Here is a 27,041-nt window from a genome sequence, read left to right on the forward strand (position 1 = left end):
AACATGGAGTTTAGTCTGGTGGCAAAACCTCAATTTTGGTCTCATCAGTCTATAGAACCTTCTTCCAGCTGGCTTCAGAGTCTCCCACATGCCAGCCAAAGGCTGTTGTATGCTTTCCAATCTCAGCCATTGAAGCTTGTAAGTAGTCATTGGTCTTTTAGTGGCTTACCTTACTCCTTCAGCTTCTTTGGTCACTCAGTTTTTTTAGGACATTCTTGTAGATATACAACTATGCTATACTTTTTCCATTTTTGATGTAACAGTACTACAAAGGATATGTAGTGACTTGGAAAACTTTTTTCTTTAAGTCCCTGCCTTGTGCTTTTCAAGTACTTTTTCGCAGAGTTCTTTGGAGTGTTCTCTTTTGTTCATGATGCAAGTTCTGCTACAATACTCACCATAAGTTGGGCCTTCCAGGTGGATTTCTACTAATTAAGTGACTACACACTGGTGGGGAAATCAAGTAGCTATGAAATCAATTATTTTGCATATATACAGTATGTACATATGTGTATATGCTATTTTTTATTTTATGTACATATGTGTATATATGCCAATTTGTTTTAGTTTAGTTTTTTATTTTATATTATTATTTTGTTTTATTATAGGTGTATATTTTGTTTTCTTTTGTTTTCTTTTGTTTTCTTTTCCTTTTCTTTTCTTGTCTTTTCTTCTTGTTCTCCATGCTCTCTCCGCAGCTCATACCTCTCTATTTCTCTTCTTAAAGAGAAGACATGCTCTCCAGAAGGCATATTTATGGATACTAGAGGGCCATTCCGTACAGGGAGTGCAGAATTATTAGGCAAGTTGATTTTCTGATCATATTTTTTTCCCAAGCACATTTTACCAATTCCAATCCACATCAATCTTAATAACTACTATTATTTTTGTTTTTAATCATTTATAAGTGATATATAATTGTTCATGAAGGCTGGAAATGAAAAATGCCTTATATTCAGGTGTGCAGAATTATTAGGCAAGTTTTCTTTTACAGGCAAAATGAGCCAAAAAAGAGATTTAACTCAGACTGAAAAGTCAAAAATTATTAAATACTCATGAGAAGGACGCAATACTAATGCAATACTAGAAATTGCAAAGTTAAAGCATGACCAAGGGACAGCAAAATGCTCATTGGGTCAGCGGGGTCAGACAAAAACAGGTGGAAAAGAAAAGACACGTTAACTGCAAAATAATTAAGAATTATGTGTGAAACCATCAGGAACCCTTTAGTCTCCAGCGCCACCATTTTCCAGAACTGCAACCTACCTGGAGTCTCCAGAAGTGCAAGGTGTCAGGATCTCAGAGACTTAGGTTAGCTAAAGAATCCTAAAAAATGACCCGCACTTGATAAGAATCACAAGCTAAAGTGTTATAAAATACATGAAGACTGGGTTTTTATAGGCCTTATAAACCGACAGCTTGAGAGTGACTCCTGAAGGACCAGCACCACATCCTCTTGTACCACTGTTTGAAGAATTTATCTTCCAGAATCTGGCAGTAAGTTTTGGAAGATCATTTTTAGTCCATCTCTGCAAGACAGACATTTCAGGATAAGAGATGGACTAAAAGTGAACTCAAACACCTTACTGCCAGATTCTGGATAAATTCTTCAAACAGTGGTACAAGAGGATGTGGTGCTGGTCCATCAGGAGTCATTCTCAAGCTGTCTGTCTATAAGCCCTATTAAAACCCAGTCTTCATGTATTTTATAACACTTCAGCTTGTGATTCTTATCAAGTGCAGGTCATTTTTTAGGATTCTTTAGCTAACCTAAGTCTCTGAGATCCTAACACCTTGCACTTCTGGAGACTCCAGGTAGGTTGCAGCTCTGGAAAATGGTGGCGCTGGAGACTAAAGGGTTCCTGATGGTTTCACACTTAATTCTTCACCTTAATTCTTAATTATTTTGCAGTTAACATGTGTCTTTTCTTTTCCACCTGTTTTTGTCTGACCCCGCTGACCCAATGAGCATTTTGCTGTCCCTTGGTCATGCTTTAACTTTGAAATTTCTAGTATTGCATTAGTATTGCGTCCTTCTCATGAGTATTTAATAATTTTTGACTTTTCAGTCTGAGTTAAATCTCTTTTTTGGCTCATTTTGCCTGTAAAAGAAAACTTGCCTAATAATTCTGCACACCTGAATATAAGGCATTTTTCATTTCCAGCCTTCATGAACAATTATATATCACTTATAAATGATTAAAAACAATATTAATAGTAGTTATTAAGATTGATGTGGATTGGAATTGGTAAAATGTGCTTGGGAAAAAAATATGATCAGAAAATCAACTTGCCTAATAATTCTGCACTCCCTGTATAGTGAGAGGATAATCTTTAAGAGAATAAAAAAAGTAATGAATTACTGAAAGCATTTTTTTTTTCATTTGGAAAATGAAGAGTCATGACCAAAGAAGATGTACGGACAAAGAGATGAATTATTACTAAAGATCAGATAATGCACTTCATTCTCATAAAAGTATCCATATATCTATTTGCACTGTATGTGTATCATTTGAAAGAGGTCACATTTAATGAACAAATCAGTTTTCATTGATTGCTTTGAAATAAGAGTTTAATGTACTATTTACATGTGCTATAAGTTTAAGATCCGGCAACTTCTTGCATAGTCCAAATGCTGTTCAGCAACTTACTCAGTCAAAGTGACAAGAAAAAAGTGGCAACGTAATGCTCCATAGACTATTATATAGTAGATTGCACCTGTGCAGACTTCAGTTGGGCAAGACATAGGAGCATCATGGTCGTTCGTGAGTATCCTTCTTAATCATAAAATCACAAAAGGAACATTCTTTGCTTTGGAAACTACCACTTTGATGCTTCAAAAAGTTCATAAAGAGATTGTAAAACTAATCCATATGAATTGCATGGTAGATGCGTAGACTGTCAGTGGAGGGACAGAAATCTCTTGAATTTCATTAAAAATATCTTCATTTTTATTCTGAAGATGAACGAAAGTCTTGCAGGTTTGGAACGATGTAAGGGTTAAGAATAAACAATGACAGAATTTTCATTTTTGTGTGAGCTAACCCTTTAAAGGCAAAGCAGTCAACATTAAATGGCCTGTTTAGTTCTAGGGTTCAATACTCTAAATGCTCTATTATGGTATGTTACCGTGGTTTATGTTATCTGTACTCCATTAGGAAGAAACCAGTCATCATAGATCTGATTTTAAATCTGAAAATGTCAGAAGACTTTAATGCTTCTTAAAAAAGTACGAAACATGGTTGAGGACATAGTATTGTTTTAGAAATTAAAATAATAATAATAATAATAATAATAATAATAATCTATTAGCCTAAAAAGGGGTAAAGCATGTTTTTATTATAAAACATCTTTATATAGTATACTTAATGGATGGCATATTTCCTTTCTGTAAATCATACTTGATATTTACTGTATGATAATCTCATAAATGCACCAAAACATCTAGTGATAAATTATAATAAAAAATTATATTTATTTCATTAGTCAACTATTTTATGAATATTAAAAATTGTGAAACTTTTCTATTTTGTAGTTAAAACCAAAGTGTGTAATTTCTGTGTAACTAACGTCACTGATAAGAATAGCAAAAATGACGTTGCTACATCGGGCCGGTTTGGATTTTTTAAACAAACAGAGCAATGGCTTATTCATATTACATATTACCTGGAATTGGAGAACATATTCAGATTTAACTTCAGATTTAAAAATATAAAATCTTACTGTCATGTCTCATATTTAGTTTTATTGCTCATGTCTCATATTTAGTTTTATTGCTCTGTTTTTCCAAGATAATCACAGAAATAGGCATGATGAAGTGTTGTAATGATTATCTATTGAACTCATCAGATGCCAGATAATACTAAGCCTCTTTACTCCAACAGGAGCCCTTTCAGTAAAGGCCAACCTAACACAGGGTTTCTGTTTTGTTTTTAATATATATTTTTTTTCTTTATCTACATGTTTTCATTCTCTCTGTGTATCTACCTCTCACTGGTATTGAATGGCACACCAGGCATACTGAAGCTAGTTGTTGTGACTCATCGTGTCGTCATGTTCTCCCTCCCCTTTAGCTCTGCCTGCTTTTCAGATGGGAGAGGGAGACGCAGCCCCTCCACCATTGATGACCTCCTGTTCTGCTCATGCACGCTCGCATCCCTCCACCAATGTCACTATCGATCCGCATGCTTCTGTCTCTTTCTCTCCAAGCCAGTCGCCCCCCAAAAGCCCCATCTCTGTACTGATGTTTCAGGGTGGATGTGAGTGGTTTTAACCAACTGGAGCTTTCTTCCTGCTTCTTTCAGTAAACCAAATGAATGAGTAGTTCTAGTACACAGATGTGAGACCTCTGAAATGTTTGTTTTTACAATTGAAATAAAATGTGGCAAGTCTACTACAATATTATGGCATGCTAGAGCCACACAGGAGCATATGTTGTTGTTTCTGTCAGTGTAAGGGGGCAGTTGAATTTGAGGGCTAAAAGTGAGTCATCAGCTGAGGAATAATGATTTAGCTCTAAAACACAGGAAGAAATTGAATCAGAGAAAAACAGTGATGCCCATGTGCCTGGAAATAATTTTTATATCCTAGGGCAAAGTGCCTCTCTAAACCATTAAACGTTTTAACAATATGTCTCATTCACTCTTTCAGCTATTTGTTAAAATCGTCTGTCTGCATAAAATAATCAAAACCACATTATTTAATAATGGAAAATTGGACATTGAATCAGCTCAAGTTGCTGTCATTAAAGTGGATTTATTAATTACAGTTGCAACAATTTCCTCATGCAGTCCTTTCTTTAATCCAGTTTTCTTACAGTATCTAATTCTTTCCGAACCATAAGTTAATTTGTGGCTTTTCATGACAGAAGAGCAGGAAGGATGAAGATTTTTGTGGTTGCTATGGACACATAGAGCGAAAGCTTGATAGAGTATCATTATTTAAAGGCTCTGACCTCATGTACTTGAGGGTATAGTGCACAAAAAGTATCGATCTGCAGCTATTTCATTTGTAAATGGTAAAACTATAAAAAGAAAATGGAAAAAAATGATGTGGAAAAGCAGCGGAATATAAAATAGGAACATGAACATTCAAACTTGAAGATGAAAAAGGGAGTGACTCACATACGAGCGCAGGCGCTATCACAGGCGTCTCTACCATGAGGTGAACAGAAACCAAATTTCTCATTCTTAGCATGAGATTAAATTGAAAATCATGCCTTGTGACATTCTGACACACTGCCCTTCCTCTTGCTCTCCCCGATGTATTTTCCCAGCTAGTTCTAATGACACGTATCCATTAGAAGCTACTAATTACTCTGTCTTTGTGGTGTGCTGCCCAGCGATGGAGTGGAACTGTTGGCCTATGGCGTCTGCCTTAGAGCATGTTGTCTGTGTCTCACCAGTTAATCAGTGTGCAGCGTATGCTGCAATACAAACGCTGCCTGTTTTTGCCAGCAATAAAGCGAATGTAGTTTTAGATTTTTGATGGAATTCACAGTGGGTTTTTTTTTTAAAGATGTTTCATATGTAGCTGTGTCTTCGGAATATGAATATTGTACCTAAACATTTTTCAATAAAAAGAAACCAGCAATAACCAGGAGCTGTCAGTATACGACTAATATGCTATATCCCAAGTCTTCTGAAGCCATACAACAGTTTTGTGTCTAGAATAGACTGGAATTTTGACACTGACACTGAATGACACTTTGAACTAATAAAGCTGCAAATGGATCTCTGCCTCAGTCCCGCTTCGTTACAGAAGACTTCGCCACTACCAAGATCCAGCAGCTACCGTGAGTGTTCCTGTCTCAACAAATATGAACCCATCTGCCAAGTTAATAGGTCTCCGTCAAGGGGACAGATCCATTGAGAACTATGTCATGGACTTTATTGAACTGGCACCGTTAACCTGTTTTAATGAGGAGTGCCTAATGATATTTTTTCGCGGTGGACTATCTGACCCGCTCAGTGCTGTCATGCCACTACACGATCCAAACGGGACGTTGGAACAGTATATTGAACAGGCTTTACTACTGAGCGGATCTCCCTTTACTGTGGGTGTCGCAGAAGAACGCGACACCATGCTTAATCACGTAATGGCCGATGCATCAAAGAACACTCACAAAATGGCGGCCACCATCACAACAACACCAGTCTATGTCCCAGCTGATCGCCCAGAGCAACGTCACGCCTTCGCTGATCGCCCAGAGCAACGTCACGCCTTCGCTGATCGCCCAGAGCAAAGTCACGTCGCCGCTGATCGCCCAGAGTCACGTCACGTCTCTAGATCAGTCCGGGAGCGGAGAGGGTTGCGTTCCAGTGTGACTGACCCACCGCTGATTTCAGCAGGAGCGGCTGGCTTGAGTGCGAAGCGGCCGCCGGGCTTGAGTGCGAAGCGGCCGGCGGAGGCTTAGGAATGCCAGCCGCTCCTGCTGAAATCAGCGGTGGGTCAGTCACACTGGAACGCAACCCTCTCCGCTCCCGGACTGATCTAGAGACGTGACGTGCACTCCAGCCCGCTGGCCGCTACGCTCTCAAGCCCGCCGGCCGCTACGCTCTCAAGCCCGCCGGTCGCTACGCTCTCAAGCCCGGTGGCCGCTTCGCTCTCAACTTCGTCTGTTGCAACGCTCTCAACTTCGTCTGTTTCAACGCTCTCAAGTTCATCTATTGCAACGCTCTCAAGTTCATCTGTTGCAACGCTCTCAAGTTCATCTATTGCAACGCTCTCAAGTTCGTCTATTGCAACGCTCTCAAGTTCGTCGGTTGCTATGGACTCTTGTTCGCCGATTGCAACGCACTCAAGCTCGCCAGTTGCCATGGACTCAAGCGCCCTGGACGCGATGGACAAGATGGCTGCTTTGCCAGTGCCTACGGGCAAGATGGCCGCCCCTTCGGTGCTCACGGAGGTAGGGGGCGTTCCAGCCATGGAGTCCGCTCCAGAACCCGCTTCAGCCAGTGAGTCTGCTCCAGAAACCGCTCCAGTCGGTGAACCATCGCCTCATCCTCGGAAGAGGAGGAGGAGGAGGAAGAAGGCTCCTTCTGTTCTTCCCCCTCTTACGTCCAAGCGTCTTGTCCTGCCGGCGCCACCCGAGCTCCTCGCTCTGCCAGCACCACCCAAGCTCCTCGCTCTGCCGGCGCCACCTGTGCTTCTCGCTCTGCCGGCGCCACCCAAGCTCCTCGCTCTGCCAGCGCCGCCCGAGCTCCTCGCTCTGCCAGTGCCGCCCGAACTCCTCGCTCTGCCGGCGCCACTCAAGCGTCTTGCCCTGCTGGCGCCACCCGTGCTTCTTGCCCTGCCGGCGCCATCCGTGCTTCTTGCCCTGCCGGCGCCGCCCAAACGCCTTGCCCTGCCGGCGCCGCCTAAACGCCTTGCCCTACCGCCGCCACCCAAACTCCTTACCCACGAACCCGCCACGGTCCCCGTTGAAATCCCTAAGAACTTTTTTGGGGGGGGGGCAGTATACCTGAGGGTGGGGAGTTTGTGGGTGGGAACCCTGCACGGCCGCGGTCATCAGCGGCCTCTGAACTGCCCAAACCACCTGACCCGCCGTGGTCGCCAGAGACTCTTGACCTGCCGTGGCTGCCCAAGCCGCCTGACCTGCCGTGGCTGCCCAAGCCGCCTGACCTGCCGTGGCCGCCTGAGCCGCCTGAGCCGCCTGACCTGCCGTGGCCGCCTGAGCCGCCTGACCTGCCGCGGCCGCCTGAGCCATCTGACCTGCCGTGGCCGCCTGAGCCACCTGACCTGCCGTGGCTGCCTGAGCCACCTGACCCGCCGTGGCTTTCTGACACTCCTGATCCGCCGTGGCTGCCCGTAGCACCTGACCCGCCATGGCTGTTCTGGAACCTGCATTGGAGATTCCGTTCCTGTCAGCTGTTTAATCTCCAATGCACCCACCCCCCCTCCCTTATTGGTGTCGTCTACGGCGCGAGGTCGCGCCTTCTGGGAGGGGGGCGTTATGTCACGATCACCGTCTGCCCCTGTCAAGTTTCGGACTACATTTCCCATCATCCCCCCTGTCAGTCACATGCTCACACTCCTCTCCAATCATCATCTGCCACATCCACCCTTGCACACCACACTGATCACCACACCCAGCTGCAGCTCATTTACAGGACTATAAAGGACTGTCACATACACCACCTCACGGCGAAGTCTTGATTACCCAGTGTGTCATTTCTGAGCGTTTCCTTGTTTCCTGTCTGCCAGTGTTTGATCATGCCTGTTCCTGTTTATTGACCCGTTGCTGCCTGTCCTGACTCTTGCCTTGTATACTGTTCTGTGAATGATATCCGCCTGCCTCGATCTACTGCCTGTACCCTGAATACGTTTCTGCCTGTTCCTTACTGTTCCTGTTTGCCCCTGATCGACCCAGCCTGTACGACTAATCTTACTTCTAATAAACGCTGCATTTGGATCTTACTCTGAGTCCCGCCTTCGTTACATATATATAAATATATATATATAACCCCTTGCAGAATCTGCAAAATGTTAATTATTTTAATTATTTAAAAATAAGAGGGATCAGACAAAATGCATGTTATTTTTTATTTAGTAATGTCCTCAAATATTTTACATAAAAGATGTTTACATATAGTTCACAAGACAAAAAATAGCTGAATTTATAAAAAATGATCCCACTCAAAAGTTTACATACCCTTGATTCTTAATACTGTGTGTCGTTACCTGGATGATCCACGGCTGTTTTTTTTTGTTTTGTGATGGTTGTTCATGAGTCCCTTGTTCGACCTGAGCAGTTAAACCACTTTGAACCAGCTTTGTTGTTTTTGCAAAGTTTTAATGAACATCCATATTTTTTTTATTTTTTTTGGTCTTCATTATGATACAAACAGAAAATACAGAAAATAATGCACAAAATTAAGAAAAAAAAAAAAAAAAAGAACAAAATGGTTTCTTTAAGCAAAAATCAATATTTAGTGTGACCTTCTGGTCTTCTTCCAGTTTCTCAAAGAAGAAAATCTGAGAAACTTCTCATCCGTTTAAGAGAGCCAGGTTCCTGCTATTGCTCAAGTGAGAGAGTCACTAAATACTTGCTACTTTAGTCCATAGAAGTCGTTTTGTTCTGATCTTTTCTGTTTTTAATTCTGTATACAAATTTCCTGTATTTTCTGGTTATATTCTAATGAAGAGACTGAGAAATAATTATATATACATATACAGTGCTCAGCATAAATGAGTACACCCCCTTTGAAAAGTAACATTTTAAACAACATCTCAATGAACACAAAAGCAATTTCCAAAATGTTGACAAGACTAAGTTTAATATAACATCTGTTTAACTTATAACATGAAAGTAAGGTTAATAATATAACTTAAATTACACATTTTTCAGTTTTACTCAAATTAGGGTGATGCAAAAATGAGTACACCCCACAACAAATAATGCTACATCTAGTAGTTTGTAAGGCCTCCATGATTTTTAATGACAGCACCAAGACTTCTAGGCATGAAATGAACAAGTTGGTGACATTTTGCAACATCTATCTTTTTCCATTCTTCAAGAATGACCTCTTTTAGAGACTGGATGCTGGATAGAGAGTGATGCTCAGAATTCCCCATAGGTGTTCGATTGGGTTCAGATCAGGAGACAGACATGGCCACTGAATCACTTTCACCCTGTTCTTCTTCATAAATGTGTTTAGGATAATTGTCATGTTGGAAAAGTGCACGGCGACCAAGGGCACAGAGTGATGGTAGCATCTTCTCTTTCAGTATAGAACTGAAAATGAATTCTGTGAATTCATGATACCATCAATGAAATGCAGCTCTCCGACACCCGCAGCACTCATGGAGCCCCACATAAGGACACGGCCACCACCATGTTTCACTGTAGACACCATGCTTTTTTCTTTGTATTCCTCACCTTTGCGACGCCATACAGTTTTGAAGCCATCAGTTCCAAAAACATTTATCTTGGTCTCATCACTCCAGAGTATAGAGTCCCAGTAGTCTTCATCTTTGTCAGCATGGGCCCTGGCAAACTCTAGGCGGGCTTTTTTGTGCATGGGCTTTAGAAGAGGCAGTGTTCACCGTATTATGTCACGGGAAATAGTCACCCAGTTTGGCTTTCAACTTCTTTACATAACTACAGTGAACTTGCATGCCGATTTTCTTCAACCCTTCTTATCAGAAGACGCTCATGTCGAGGTGTTAACTTCCATGGACGACCTGGACGTCTCTGTGAGATGGTTGCAGTTCCATCTTTTTTAAATTTTTGTACCACTTTTGCTACAGTATTCTGACTGATAAGCAAAGCTTCTTGTAGCCTTCACCTTTCTGGTGTAAAGAAATGATTTTCTTTCTCATGTCTTGTGACATTTCTCTTCCATGTGGTGCCATTGCTGACAGCATGAAATGGGAAGGGGTTTTAACACCCTTTTATAGTCAACTGTCTGCTGGACACCTGTGTAATGAATAATTAGACTCACTTGTGGTTGAATTCTTGTTAAATTAGACAGTTGTAGTCTAAAATTTAGCTTTGCTTCAGAGACTTTCAGTGGGGTGTACTCAGTTTTGCAAGGGGTATGTAAACATTTGAGCACAACTGTGTATATATATATATATATATATATATGTATATATATATATATATATATATATATATATATATATATATATATATATATATATATATATATATGTATATGTGGTCATTATATCATTGCTAAAACAGCATCTAATGGTGGCCTAAGACATTTGCACAGTACTGTGTATATATAGTATAAGATATAAATTGTTATAATATATTAGTAATATATTTGTTATAATTTCTTCAATTTAAACCAAACTTTTATTTTAAAAGCAAAACTTTTTTTTATTATAAGCCAAACTTTTGTTGTGAAGACCTTTGAGCTTCTGTGTGCATTTGAGGCCATCCTTAAAAATATTTTGGTTTGCAGTAACAGTAAAAAAAAAAAAAAAAAAGGGTCGTAGGTAGGTCTGTTTTTTTTTTTTTTCAAGTTTCAATGTAAAAAAAAAAAAAAAGTACAATTTTGGTGATGGTGATTACGTAGGTATGAATTTAAACAAATTAGCATATCGTGACATCACTGGCTGGGTCTTTCAACCCGTGCCTTCGGGCGCAGCCGTGTTTCCACTGTCGGGCCTAAAGCGGGCATGCTAGTGCATGCCAGGGCCAGTCGCGTTTCCACTGTCACTTCCAGGGCTTGATCGTGCCTCATCGGGGCATCCTCGGGGCCAACGGCCCGGGTTTTTCGGCCCGCCGAATACCTTGGTCCAAAGCGGGCCAGCTCGGGCTTGAGGAGGGAGTGGTTACGAACAAAGGCAGAGTTTATCTGTGTGTGGAGACGGAGGCGCCGATGATTACATGTAGGTTACCAGCTAACACCAGCATTAAAGACTTTTAAAATCATTTTAGCTCAAAACTCACTTTCAGACAGCAGCAAGTGTTTTAAATAACTTATGTTTGTGATCCGATGTGGATTCTGATCACCAAGACTATTACCATAGTAAACATGGTAAATATGACGGCTTGAAGAAATCAGACAAATATACGTAGGCTATCACAATCATGTAATTATTTTATCTGTCAGCACGTCTCGTCTCTCAACAGGTTGAGATGAAGCGAACGCACCGGCCATAGTGTGACATCCATAGATGATGTCACGGGTTTTTATTTAAAAGAAAGAACGTAGCCTTCGTTTGTATGTAGGTCTAGGCTATTTATACATTTACAATACTTACTAAAATATAATTAATATTATTTTATTGCTTTTGTATTAGTTGTTTGAGTAAAAAAAAAAAGGTCGGTTACATTGGTGCCATGACCCGGATGGTAGTGAGGTTTAGGGGGTGAGTGTAATAGAGGTCAGCTAGTGAGAGCTGTGCAGGTAAACCTCACTCCTCTGATCTCAAGAGACGCACTAGCGACTGACACTAGAGGCTGCAGTCCTTAGTGTGCCCACCTCCCATGCCAGAGACTCTGGTTCTAGTCCCGCTTGGAGCATGGCAAGTAGAACCGGAGGAGTTACATCTGTGGTGCTCATTCACACAGAGAGATGCGCAAAACATGTAGTTTTCATATTTAAATAGCAGTTTTTTGAGCTTTAATTTGAATTCCACGATTCCGTCCACATTTTCCACATTGTGGGAATCATAGGGACCATTTATTTCCGGACCCCCTGGCTTTGGGGCACGGACCCCACTTTGAGAACCCCTGCTCTTCTCAGACTAGTAACCAAAGTGAAAGAATGGTGAAAAACAAAATGGTTGAAAACAAACAAATACCTTGAACGTTCTGACCCCAACAGATTCTTATTCACACATGTTTCTGAGTTAAAGATGTGAATGAATCATTCTTTTTGTAAGATCAGCCATTTTAACGGCACTTTTTTTTGTGTCAGTGCTATTGAGGATGGATTCTTATTGTTTAGGGTATGATGTGTGGGTGGGTGGATGGCTCTGGGAAATGGTCCTGAGGTGTAGCTGCCACTGTGGCTCCACTGTGAAACCACTGAGACGCTTTCAACAGGAGAGATGATGACTCATGCATTGACTTTTGAGTGAGAACACAGGATAGTGTCTCTAGTGTGAGTGTGCCTGTTTGTAAGGAAGAAAAAGAGGGAGAATGCGCAAATGTGTTTCCTTTTTGAAAAGTAGCGACAAAGTTTATGGACAGCGGCCTCATACTTAGAGCAAAATCAATGTCTGGTTGAACATTAAGTAGCTTTTAACAAGCTGAAAGTAGTTTTCATCATGAATAAAATACTTCACTTTTTTTCTGGTCTGTTTTTGTATTCCAACAGGTTGTCCTGGACTTGACCTTTGGGGCTGGAGGTCACTCGAAGGCCGTCCTGCAGTCTGTTCCTGGTGTAACGGTGGTGGCGGCAGATTGTGACCCCACAGCTTTCCAAATTGCTCAGCGTTTAGCTGAAGAATACCTGTGAGTTTACTCTTTAATCAAATTTGGACATGGTGCAGGGGCTAAACTGCTAGAGGAACTTGACACGTGTCTTAATACCTGCTTGTGACCCACTCTGTCCCTGTTGCAATCAAGTAGGTGCTGGTCACGGGGCTCTTTGGTTTTTGTTTGTGTGTGTGAGAGAGATCCTCCAGTGCAGATACAGAATCCCCGCTCTCACCCACGCTCAGTCGAAAGGCCCTAGCGTCTCATTTGTCAACGGGGCCTAAGGCTTCAATGACAGGGAGAGACACTGCCTCCCACGCAGGTTCCCCTGTTTCCTGCGTGAGAGAGTGTAGGATGAGGAGAGAGAGAGGGAGAAATAGAGCTAGTGTTTAATAAAAGAGAACCAGAGGAGAAGGCATGAGGGCTTTGCGGGCGTGTGGTGTGTGCGCGTGTTCATGAGCCAGCACTGAAGAAAGCTCCAAATGAGATGTTCCTGACTCTGCAGCGTGGGTAGAGATACCTCTTTACGTGGATTCCGGGGAAACCTGTCTCAGAGGGACTGCTGCTACAGAAACCAACGTAGGAGAGAGGAATGAGAGAGGGAGAGAGAGAGAGAGAGAGAGAATCAGGACAAGCTATTCTGTCAGCAGCTATATACTCCACCAATGAGGCCTTTGACTCCCACTCATGATGAGAGGCTGGAGAAACTGAAGAAATCATGCAATTAGCCAATATTATTGGATGCCTGTGTAAGAGGAGCAGGCAGCCCACGTAATCATCACTCTCTCTCCATCGCTCCCCCCTTCGCTCTCTCTCTATCCACTCCTCTTCTTTTCTCTCCTCTACTCTTGTCTTCTCTCCTTTCTCCTCCTCTTGTCTCCACACTTCTCACCTCTCGTCTCATTTTGTTTCCTTTCCTGTCATTTCTCATTCTCCTAATGCTCTGTTTCATCTCTCCTTTCCTCTCTTTTCATGTCATCTCATTGCATCTCTACTCTTCTCCTCTCCTCTCATCTCTTTATCTCATCTAGCATTGTCACCTCTCCTCTCATCTCTTATCCTTTTCTCCCATATCTCATCTCCTCACTTTTTCTCTCCTCTTCTCCTTTCTGATTCTCCTGTTGCTTCTTTTTTCTCTTTGCATCTCCTCACATCTCTTCTCCTCTCCTCTTTTCTCTTCATCTCACCTCACATTGTCTCCTCTCTTCTCCACCTTTTCTTTCATATTTTCTTCTCTCTTATCATCTTTTTTTTTTTTTCTCTTATTCTCTTGTTTCCTCTCCATTTTCACCTCTCCACTTTTCTTCTCACCTCTCATTATATCTCCTCTTTTCTTCTCTTGTGTTGTCGTATCTCATCTCGTCTCTTCTCCTCTTGTCTCCTCTTGTCTCATCTTGCCTCTTCTCTTCTCTTCTCTTCTCTTCTCTTCTCTTCTCTTCTCTTCTCTTCTCTTCTCTTCTCTTCTCTTCTCTTCTCTTCTCTTCTCCTCTGCTGTCTTGCTTGTCTTTATGGTCCCCCTGAATCCTTTTCACTCCTCTCTCATTCTCGTTGAATGTTTGCTTTTCTGAGTTCTTATTAGAGGATAGAAATGGCAAGGTGTTAAGACATTGGCATCTGTTCCCTTAAACAGTCTTAATCAGACACAGAATTACAGTCATGCTCCAAGGGAACCACGTCATTGATGATTTCAATACCTTCTGTTGCCTCAGTACCTCCTTTTCACTTTAACACTTGCTAAGTAAATAAATTAATAACATCAAGAAATGTTTTACTTTTGTCAGAATACAGACCTTCTGTCATCCTAGCACCATGTTCACGTGAGCGAGACACATAACAGTGTCATGAACGTGATATGTTTGATATTTGTTTTTAAGACTTGATGAATACATTTACTGTGTGATAGTCACTCTTCCTTTGGTTACTGATGGCAGAAACGGAAAGAAAAAAAGGATTTACAAATTTTAACTGTCTGGCAATAATTTACAGCATGTGTTAAACAAGCTATTTGATTTATTATGTTTGCCAAGTTTGTTAATAAAGTCTTTCTCTGGGTGACTACCCATTGAAGAAACAGTTTCCCACTTCACTACATACTAATAAAAGAGAGCATTTAATAAAAGAGATAAGAATTTTTTTTCACTTTGGAGGACACACAGTCATTTTTTTTTCATCTCAGATTTCTTGTTGTTAAAATGTCTCTTTCTCTGTCTTTTGAGGTCAGAAAAGTTTGCCCAGGTTGCCTTGATCCATTCACCAAACCAAACACAGATATTGTACTTGATAGGTTTTAGACCTTGACTCTTGACAAAGGCCAGGAACCCACATTGGAACTTTGCCTGTATTTGTGTCTGTGTGACTGACTGCATTTTTTTCTGCTGTACATTTTCATCTTTGCTCCCCTGCTGAATTCAGTCGATCAACATCTTGTCTTGGACCTCAGTGACGTAGATACAGGAGTCAGGCAGCTTGGTGCTGGGGAGTATTTTAGGCTGATCTGTTTGGGTACGTCAGGTCACAGTGGACTGTTTCTCTGTTTTCATTTACTACTATAGACTTAGCTTTAAAAATTTATTATATGCTTTAATCTCCAAAATTTGGTCTCGGCTTCTGTTTGTAGCCAAATGTGTTGTTTTTTTAATGATTAGTAATCCAGTCAGAGTCTAAGTACATCCTCACCACATATTCTGTCTCATCCACATTCTGCACATATCACTAATCTGTCAATGTCCTCTTATGCCATATGTTCAAGAAAAGAAATCAATCTGAACATGACATTGTGGACTCATACATATCATAAGGTCACATGTCAGGCTTCTTTGTGCCAGTGGGAAATTGTTGCTATTTTATTATTAATCTCCCTCATCCATACAGAGGCACTGTTTAGTGGACAGATTGATCTGAAAATACAGATACTTCAGATCTTGGCATTTGCTTTTGAGTATTGATCCTCATGTAACAGTATTGATATGAAGGGTTATTTTTACCAGTGATTTTTTTATTATGTATATATCTTGAAAAAATGTGTATCTAAGAATTCTTGGATAAAAATATGTGATAAAAGGAAATAGGACATTGTTAGGAAAAGGAAGTATTTCTCCCTTCACTTCTTTTAACATAGAATACAAAAATCATAGACAGTCAGAAAAAATTAAGGGTAAAAGTAGCAGGATTATGTGACCTTTGCTTGAAGTTTAGCTAAATAGCATTCTTGTAAAAGGTAAAAGCTCAAAGAATCCAGCAATTTTGAGTTACTGTTATTAAATGACAAACAAAAATGAACTTTTTTCAATTTTAATTTTAATTTTACATGAGTATTGCAGTTATATTACATTCAAAGATTATAACTTAACATCAAATAATTACCTATTTTACCAACAGAAATTCGAAAAGAAAGTGATATTGCTCATCTTTACTGTTATAAAGCTCACCGGCTTTGTCATTGGTCTACGTCATACTGCGTCATGGGGAATTTCAGGCTGTTCAGCATCATTGCCCATCATTTACAGCTAGTTCTGGGATGAAATGCTAGGCAAGTGTTTATCAGTAGCCTGTGCTTAATTTTATAGTCCCTTTTATGTTGACTCTCATGTTTGCACAGAAACAGACAGTTTACCTGTTCTACTTAAATAACAGAGCCTTGAGAGTCTGAGTGTCCCTGGAACTAGTATATAATTAGATGCTTTCATCAGATCATTTTTCATTAAATAATTTTTTAGTCTGAAGTTAAAGGAACTGAGGCCACCTCTATTGTTATGAAACAGAGTGTGCCAGTTAACTTATATTTTTTGCTTTACCCTTTTAAGTTTAGATGATGTCAGTATTGTGGGTTGCTAAACTATAAATAGATTGGTTTCTTAGCAATTATGAAGCCATACTTGGAGCACGCTCACTCGCTCACACATATCTACACGCCCATGAAGCGTGTCTTTTTTTAATAATATAAGATCTTACATAAGGCATTGCTATCTCTGATGCTCTGTTTTAACCACATAAAGACGTTAATAATTTAAAATTGTTATGTAAGTGTTTTGCATATTCTCAAATCATTCTGTGGGTTGCAGAGACACAGAGAAGCTTAGGGAACCCCCACAGTGCTTTAGGAGGCAAAAGAGATGGGAGTAAGAGTGCTGAATAACAGGAAGACAAGAGAGAAAGAGAGAGGATTACTGTATGTAGGCAGGGGTAATGAATGTGCTGAACCAGCTTTAGCTCAGAGTGAGCTTTTGTAAAAGTGGCAGTCATAATACTGTAATTTGATAAGACAGTTAATGTTCATTAAATAATTACATTTATTAAATATGGCTAGAAGCAGCAATCCAAGTAGATTGGACAAGCGGAGAAAAATATCTTAATTTACCTGCTGTCTGTTTACCAAGTTTGGACTTTGTGTTAAAAAGATCATCCACTTTAAACATTCTAACAATGACTTTACAACTTTATCTCATCAAATTATTGTTCCCTTTATGTCGGTCACTTTCGAAGTTATGTCGAAACACAGACACTAGGGGTTATCCTTGAGAGCCCCAGACACCTCTTGACATATTGAGAAAAGGCCAATGGAGTTGGCATGTGTAATTTACGTGCCAGGCCACGCCCCCGGACATATGGGTATACAAGGTGAGCCGGCTACACTACACACTTCAGCTATGTTCTTTGGAGCCTAAGCCAGCATCTCTTGCTACTAAGAGAAGCAATTTTCCATTCACCTTTGCGAGTAGTGCTTGCTGCTGGATCATCAGCACAAACCACCTTCAAGAGGCTGAGAGTATCCTCAGCTGACTCCTGTCCTGGTTCTTCTACAATATCTTAGGGTATGAGGCCTTGGCGGTGAGCACTGAGGGCGATCTGAGGGTTACAATGAGAGAGCTGCTGCCAGGTCAATTCCCCACACGCTTCTCATTCCTCAGCATGCTCAGTCCCCCGAGTCAAGTTTCCAGATGAGTTTGACGATACGGCCCTGGGCGTGCTTGATTTCTCGTTCGGGGCTCAAGAGGAACATGAAGTGTCTCTTGCAGCATCGGAGGGCAGGATTATGCCTTCTGACGCAGATGACTCGTCTGTGCTGCCGCCTTCGGATGTGACAGCACAGTTGGCAGCTGTGCTTGTGTGGTCACATTGACCTGAGCGCTCATGGCTGGACGATTGCTTCCTGGGTTCAGAGCGCGACTTTGTGCCACACTCTGCCTCAGTGGCATTTTTCCCAAAATTGCATTGGAAGATCTCGAAGTCATGGAAGACACCTTTCGCATGCTCGCCCGTCCTCACTACCCTTGATGGTGGGCTGGCGCAGGGGTAATTGTACGTTCCACAGGTGGAGCCTGCAATTGCGGTGTATTTATGCCTGCAAAACGCCACCGCCAGGTGGAATCTGCTGAGGCTTCAGTCCACGGCTTATAAGGTTACCTCGTCTCTCATGGCGAGGGCTTACAATGCCTCTGGCTAGGCCACCTCAGCCTTGTATGCTTTGGCTATCTTGTAGATCTGCCTGGTTGAAAGACCTGGAGGTAATGCAGGAACTGTGTTCAGCCATTGACTACGCCCTCTGGGCTATGAAGGTGAAGGTGCAGGCCCTGGGTCAGGCGATGTCAATGTTAGTGGTCCAGGAGCGCCACCTTTGGCTCAACCTTGCGGAGAGGCGGCATGTGGAGAAAATACTCTTTCTTGATGCCCCCTTCTCCCAAGGTGGCCTGATTGGTGACACTGTCGAGGACTTCTTGCAGCAGTTCTCTGCAGTGAAGTAGCAGACAGAGTCGATTGAGCACATCTTGCCTCAGCGTGGGTCTTTTTCTAGACTGGAGAGAGCCCAAGCTCTGCCTGCTCATCGCTGAGGGTGGCCTGCAAAGGCTGCACCAGCCCCGCAACAGCCTGGACTGGCACCCAGACCCCAGAGGTCCTGTCACAGGAAGGTGGCACTGCCCGCCCTTCAACAGGACACAAGGAACCCCCGCAAGGCCTCAAAGTGTTCCTGAGATGGGCGACACATAAAAGGAGAAGCTGTGGATATTGGATATAGCCTGTCATTCCGGCCAATATGAAGAAGGGGTTTTACAGCCCTTCATCGTTCCAAAGAAAGAAGGTGGGTTAAGACAAATCTTAGATCTGTGAGTTGTGAATCGTCCCTGTACAAGCTTCCATTCAAAATCCTAAAAACAGAAACACATCCTTTCATGTGTAGTGAACAGCAGACGTGATGGCACACACAGTGGAAACCACCCCTGGAATAAAAGCCAATGCAACTGCACCCACTGAGACAGAAGTGTGATACCTCAACCAATTCACATCAAGTTTGGACTCTATTCAGAACACTGCCACAAGGACTTTGAGAAAGGTTTGAAAAAGAAATAAAGCATTTTCAAGGTCCTAAAGACACTGTCTTATTTAACTGTGTATTTTGGGACAATACAACAAGTTCCACAGGATGGGAAGGTGATGGCCGACCACCATCTGACCTACAGTTCTCTGGATTACACAAAGACCTTCAGCACTCAGTGCAGCTCTGCAGTTGTTGGAAAGCAATCCATTCTCCCACTGCACACGGAAGGATACCAGTGGACAACTTTCCCATTTCCGGACTGATCACACGACCAAGTGAAACGTAAATATAAGTCAAGTCAAGTCACCTTTATTTATATAGCGCTTTTTACAATGCAGATTGTGTCAAAGCAGCTTTACATTGATAACTGGTACATAATTTGGCTGCACAGCAGCTCTTAAATAATAGTGTCAATGCAGGCAGATCAGAAGCACTGTTGAATAAATGTCAAGAATACTATTGAATATCAAATGTCAAGTGTCCCCAACTAAGCAAGCCAAAGGCGACAGCGGCAAGGAACCCAAACTCCATCAGGTGACATCAGGTGGCAAACAAGTGGCAAATAGGTGTTAAAATGGAGAAAAAAAAACCTTGGGAGAAACCAGGCTTAGTCGGGGGGCCAGTTCTCCTCTGGCGAACAGTGCTTTGTTACAATCAGGTTGCTATCATAAGTCTGATAGGATCGCAACAATCAAAGTATTTATTTCAGTTCCATCCAGTTGAGGATCGTATTCATCACGCCGGTATGGACGGTCTGTTGAGGAACTGTGCTACTGGCTGTCGTGTCGATGAGGCCTTCACAATGGATGATCCAGTTGACTCGATCTCTGCTGATACTTCAGGGCTGCGTTGTGGTCGTGTCCAGTTGAGGATCGTATTCGTCAGTGCGTGCCACTCACATTCTGGGTGTCCTCAATCGCACAGCTGATACACTCTTGATATGGCTGATATGGAGTCGATTCGGTGAAGTACAGGTAGACCTGTTTGTTTTCCAGGAATCCTCCCACCGTCCACTGTGATATTCTCTGACTGAGGCCCCCTCAGCATGGACGCACTTGGACACAGCTGGCCCCGAGGCCTGCATAAGTATGCGTTTCCCCCAGTGAGCCTGTTTGCACAGACTCTGTGCAAAGTCAAGGGGAAGAACAAGTCCTAATGATTGTACTACACTGGCCCAACCAGACTTGGTTCTCAGAGCTCACGCTGATGGCATCAGCTGCTCAATGGTGGATTCCCCTGAGGAAGGACCTTCTTTCTCAGGGGCAGGGTGCAATCTGGCACCTGCGCCCAGACCTCTGGAACCTCCACGTCTGTTCCCTGGATGGGATGAGGAGGAATTCAAAGGACAGTCACCAGCAGTGATAGATACCATCACTCAAGCCAGAGCCCCCTCTACCAGGCAGCTCTATGCCTTGAAGTGGCACCTTTTCACTACATGGTTTGCTTCGCGAGGTGAAGACCAACAGAGTTGTGGCATGGGGTCTGTACTGTCCTTTCATCAGCAGAGCCTAGAGAGGCACCTGTCGCCTCCATCCTTAAAGTGAATGTGACCACATCTAAATACGACAGTCTACTCTCACATTGTTGTGAGACCCCGGCCTGGATATGTGCCCGAGGTTCCCACTATTCCCTTCAGGGACCAAGTGGTGAACTTGCAAGCAATCCCTCCTGATGAGGGAGACCCTGCCTGCTCTGCGCGAATATCTGGACCACACACAGAGCTTCAGATGAGCTGAGTAGCTCTTTGTTTGCTTTGGGGGTCAACAGAAAGGGTCTAAAATAAGAATAGCCCACTGAATTGTGGATGCCATTCTCTGGGATTATCAGACCCAGGATATACCGTGCCCACTGGGGGTGAGGGCTCACTCTACCAGGGGTATCACAGCCATGTCAGCTCTAGCGAATGGTGCTTCATTAGCAGACATATATAGAGCTGGGGGCTGGGGGTTTTGTCTCGAGTCTTAGTTAATAACAGGTAAAGCTTGGACAAACTGGTTGGATGTAATGCTTGCATTAGTGCCTTTCCCCTCTCTGAGGTGATAACGTGTGCTTTTTGGATCCAGTTAGAGTTTCCCTTGAATGGTGAAACATTGGCCATCCTTCTCCATCACTTAAGCAGTATTATTGCAGTAGATGAACTCAGCGGAGGAACTCACTACCAGGCCCATTACTCGTGGTATGCCCCTTTCAGGTAAGCCCTTGTAATCTGGCTAGTGTTCCATATGTAGTGGTTCCCTGATGGTGACCCCATACAATGTATGGCACAAGTGCAATGAAGCAGAAATAAGTCAGAAGAAATGCAATATGGTGTAGCAAATTAGCTCAAAAGGAATATTAATAAGTTATAACTATAACTAGTTATAATTAATTATACATATTTGGATCAGTTAATAAAATTAACTTAATGTAATAAAATTAAAGGTGCCCTAGATTCAAAAATTGAATTTACCTCGGCATAGTTAAATAACAAGAGTTCAGTACATGGAAAAGACATACAGTGAGTCTCAAACTCCATTGTTTCCTCCTTCTTATATAAATCTCATTTGTTTAAAATACCTCCGAAAAACAGGCGAATCTCAACATAACACCGACTGTTACGTAACAGTCGTGGTGTACACCCCCAATATTTGCATATGCCAGCCCATGTTCCCAACATTATGAAAGGCATTAGACAAGGGCAGCCAGTAAAGTCTGGATCTGTGCACAGCTGAATCAACAGACTAGGTAAGCAAGCAAGGACAATAGCAAAAAATGGCAGATGGAGCAATAATAACTGACATGATTCACGATAACATGATATTTTAAGTGATATAAGTTACCATCGTTTCTGACTGTATCCAAAGAGACAAGAGCCGTCGCTATTTTCATTTTTAAACACTTGCAGTTTGTATAATGCATAAACACAACTTCATTCTTTATAAATCTCTCCAACAGTGTAGCATTAGCCGTTAGCCACGGAGCATAGCCTCAAACTCATTCAGAATCAATATAAACATCAAAATAAACACTGTACTTACGCGATTAGACATGCTGCATGACGAACACTTTGTAAAGATCCATTTTGAGGGTTATATTAGCTGTTTGAACTTTTTTTATGTTGTTTAAGGCAAGTGCGAGCTCTTGGGGCGTGGAGCACGAGATTTAAAGGGCCACACACCCTGAATCGTCTCATTTCTAATTATGCCCCAAAATAGGCAGTTAAAAAAAAGAATTAAAAAAAATCTATGGGGTATTTTGAGCTGAAACTTCACAGACACATTCAGGGGACACCTTAGACTTATATTACATCTTGTAAAAAAAAGTTCTAGGGCACCTTTAATATTACAATCACTTAACCTGTTGTCCAATGAACAACCAGTGTTAATTGTTTATTATTTCTAAGAAATGTTCATTTCCAGGTTATGGGAAATAACAATCTTATTATACAGTACTACTAAGAGCATGTAGTCAGGATCTGCATGAATAGGGACTCCAGTATATGAGTGTGAAACACAGACAACTTTACGTGTGACATGAACAAGACTTTATTAACTAGACTAAACACTTAACTACTCTAACATTCACACACATACATGCATACAGTTTACCAAGGGAAAGAGAGAGCTAAAGCAGAGTACATGAAGCAAGAAGTTACAGCATTGTTTGACATTCAGCAGATCAACAGCCTTGAGCACACCATCAGTTTAGTTTTAACAGGCCCTTCTTTAAAAGGGGTAAGGATACTTAATGGATAAGGTAATGAGACTAAGTTTGATACTTGCATGTCTCTCCAAGTTGAATTAAAACTGTCCTGATGCAATTTGCGGAGGCTCCCATTGAATCTTTGCTGATATTGTCTTGTTGAAAGAGAACCAGCTGGATTCAGAGGATCTTTGGTGAATGGAAGGTCTAGGCTGAAGCCTGGCACAATCTTGGGGTTCCTTAGAAGCTTCTGGCTTCTTACAGCATCATCTTAAAATCAGCATTTGTCAGTAAAAGAGAAGAGGAAAGGAAAATTTGATCTTGTGATCAGTGAATATAAGGGGTGAAGATGTCACACCCTCTTAAGGTGTCTGAGCCAATAAGGAGTTTCCCTTTCAGAGGGAAGTTCTACGAGGCTTTGTTCTGTAGCAAGATATTAGCATAAGACACTGGATTGAATGAATGAGAAAAGAACCTTCTAGATTCTTATAATACTAACGTGTCACAGAGTTAGTAACATCTAACATAAATGACCAAATAGGAAATGAAAGTTGGAGTCCGTAGATACCAAACATGCTACCAATGTGATTTCAGTTAACTATAAATTTGCAACTATGGAACATTAATACCAAAATAGTTCAAAAGAGAAAATTAATACATAGAATAAAGCCTATAAAAGGAAAGACATGAGATGGGAAACTTGGATACATGTTTATACATTTCCCAAGTGGTTATATAGAGAATACATTGGATTAAGAGAGTTTATTTGTCCTTCACAGAAAGAATGAGTCACTAGTCTCTACAACATTCTTTCTGATCGTAAAAGTACCATGTATCTGTAACAGGACACCTAGTTCTGCTTGTGTGTTAGCTACATTTGGGATGCTGTTTGCAGTTTTAGGGGGATGGGTTCACAGAACTTTGATAGAGTGAGTTTATGAGCCTGATTTGTCCAGACGCTACAATGGTTTGCTTCACTTATTAATAATCAATTAAACAATTAATAAACAGTGATTCCAACAAGTAATGTAGTTTATTAGTTTTAATGGTTTGTAACAACTTCCCACAATCAACTTGACTGATCTGTGCATATTGATCATATTTACCATAGCTTCAAACATGGTTCATCCAATCAGATTTTAGAGCTAGAACGACATTCTGCGTTATAATGACTTTACTTCAGTGATTGAGTTCGCAATACAGTAGTTGCACAAGGCTTTAACTCTGCCAACATTTTATAACTATATCCTGAAAATTATTCTTTTGAACCTAGTAGGGTGGGTTTTCCCCATCTTCAGCACCTGTGGTTTGTCACTCATTAGGTTTGAACCTTATTCTCATGCAGTACTTGACAAATCAGCCCCCAAGAAGCGGCTGGCTTTTCCACACCTAATGACACTCTGAGATAGCACCTCCCACTCAGGCTAGGTTGCTAGGCATTATTGTCATATTGTCATGCACAGAGATATATCTCCTTCAGTTCGGCAAAGTTTCTCTCAGTTGCACCATCAGCTTTTTATATGGAAGCAAGGCCCAAGTATGAAACTTTACTTACCTGTTGTTGTTACTTAGGAAACTTTCCTATTGCACCATATTTGATGAATAATTGAAAAGGATTTGTAATAATTTGTGGTCTAACATTACATTTTCAAACTGACCTGTCTTTTTATTTCTTATTTTTGCTTCATAAAAAGTAGAAAAAGTCTAAAACTTAAAGTCACTTTTGAGTCTTTAGTAGAGACTTTTGGGCTTTGGTGAAACTGGTTATACTGTCAAGCATCAGGTTGTCATGGTGACTGGAATGCTGGTGATCTGGGAGATGGTTGACAGGTGATTGTTCACACGTGCCATTGACATGTGGATATAAGTGTGTGTGTGAGAGAGAGGGAGAGAGAGAACGGGCTCTCCAGTTGTCAACACATCCGATCATTTATCTGTCATTTCATACAATAACATTTGACATAATGCCTGCTGATGTGTCATTAACAACACCAGCCAATGCAGTCTGTGTCACAACAATCTGTCCTCAGTTAGAATTCTATTGTCTATTGTGAATATTTAACAAATCAATACATTCAAATAGAGAAATATGTTTAAACACTTTTAAGATAATCAAAAATAATGCTGCCCAGTTTTATAGTGTTATCTGATATATTAGGATTAACTGATAGATTGCCTTGCATTGTTGTTCTGTGTCATGTTGTGTTATGTGGCATCATTATTTAGCTTATTTTATTGCACTTTGAATGATGTTTTTGTGTGTGTGTGTGATTTATGTTTGAGTTTGAATAATTTTTGTTAGATCTTTTGTTTTGCACTATTTTCTTGAGATGTAACTTTTTTTGCTGTTGCATTTAGTTGTGTAGCTTAGGGAAAATGTTGGCATTTGAAGACAGCGGGGATAGAGAATGGGCTGAGGGATTTTAATCAGTGTTTTTGCTCAGTTATTGATCAGGCAGTGTCAAGCCATGTTGTTGCATTTTCACTCTGCATGTGAAATGAACAATAAAAATAAAAACATTGTTTATTGACTCTGCATTCTCCATCTTATCCATGGAATAAGTTACATTTGTTTGTTTGTTTTTTTTTTCGCTTTTGAAAAATAGATCTTGTATAGAGTAAATAGAAAGTGTCTAATAAATTACAGTGTACATTCCAGCAGCAAATAAAGTAATAATATTCCACAAAATATTGTGATCTTTCATAAGAAATAAAAATCTTTCATCGAACCCAAACCGAACATGCATAAGCCCTCTCAAGAAAGATACAGCAATGGAAATCTAGAGTATATTGTGAAAATTCAGTAATGAAAATCTTGCTTGCAGAGGCACCGTTACTGGTCTGTGTATTCAGAGAATACATTTTGTTGCTCAGAATGAGTATCTGAGAAGCATTTTGTATATTTCATGTCACAATCTTGCTAATTAGTTTGAGTGGTCACTCAGAATGGTTGTACTTTTTGCTCAGGATCATATTGCCTGTGGTTTCAGGCTACGTTGTTCGATGTGGCATATCTATTTTGGTATCAATATAGACACCTGAACTTCATACATATTAGGAAAACCACTTAACAATGAAAATAAACTACTGCAGTGAAGTCTGTCTCCTTTGAGGCCCTAAATTGACTGCGTATTGACGCAGGAAGCAACAGCAGAGGCAGCGTTCTGTCTGTCACAGCCTCTCTCTTTCTCCCTCCGAACTCACCGATCCATGGCCCGGGAGGGAGGACGGGGTCTTACTGCACTTGCAGAGTCTATGTGTTTGTGTGGGCGGGCAAGAGAATGCCTCACTATAGATTTTTCAACAAATTAATGAAGGTACTGAGCGAACGAGGGGGAGGGAAGGAGCGAGAGAGAGAGATAGATAGAAAGCCCCTTCCGCAGCACAGAGAACTGAGGGAAGCCCTTGCAGCGGGGGCGAGAGCCAAGCAGCTCCCTCACCCTTGATCTTTCAGCTGGCCGTGGGTGTGTGGACATAGGCGCCCCAGAGTCCTACGGGTAAAGCCCTCGGCTGGCTGCTTGAGTGGGTGAAGAAGACCTTTGATGACCTCTGAGGTGGAGGAGGTGATTTTTCTCCCCCATCTTCTGCACTTTTTTTGTTAATATGTAGAGTTTAGCACGAGTCAGGGAGGGGAATCCGCGTATTTAGCATGACTGCAAAGCCAACATGACCAAATTAACCACCTCTGCCTCTGCATGGGACCCCTAGTGTTCTCCGGCTCATTTGCTTCTCTGCTGTCTGATTTATAGTTGCCTACCTGGGCTGTTCTCTGCACACAGGCTGTCTAAAGGTCACATGAAAAATGAATGGCTCTTCAGTGCTAGGGAAGGAACTCAGGAGAAGATGCAGGGAGAAATAGAGTCAGGAGGGACTTAGATGATGTCTGAATGCTTATGTCTTATGTTTCAGCTTCATCGTGATCTTTTAAAACTATATTTATGTATTTGTTGCTATAATGTGTGTGTGTGTGTGTGTGTGTGTGTGTGTGTGTGTGTGTGTGTGGGGGGGTCTGAGACGACACTGTGTCTGTGTTACTCATAACTGTGAAGTCCCTTCAGATAAAGCAAAGAAAGTAAATTAAAGCAATAGTGAAAAAGAAAAAAACACCCACGATTCTATCTGAATGACTGAGGATTAAAGAGGCATCGTCAATATTCACGTCAA

The 27,041-nt window shown here is 41.5% G+C and overlaps 1 protein-coding gene across 1 annotated transcript in view; it reads left to right on the top strand.

Moving 5' to 3' along the window:
• Nucleotides 1–27,041, top strand: part of mettl15 (methyltransferase like 15) — a 92,114-nt gene that overhangs the window by 37,469 nt on the left and 27,604 nt on the right. Inside the window, exon 3 of the mRNA XM_048184403.1 lies at nucleotides 12,783–12,919. Within this exon, the coding sequence (XP_048040360.1) occupies nucleotides 12,783–12,919 (137 nt within the window). The remainder of the gene's footprint in view (nucleotides 1–12,782; nucleotides 12,920–27,041) is intronic.

This window comes from Megalobrama amblycephala, linkage group LG3 (assembly GCF_018812025.1).
Source record: "Megalobrama amblycephala isolate DHTTF-2021 linkage group LG3, ASM1881202v1, whole genome shotgun sequence".
Taxonomy (NCBI): domain Eukaryota; kingdom Metazoa; phylum Chordata; class Actinopteri; order Cypriniformes; family Xenocyprididae; genus Megalobrama; species Megalobrama amblycephala.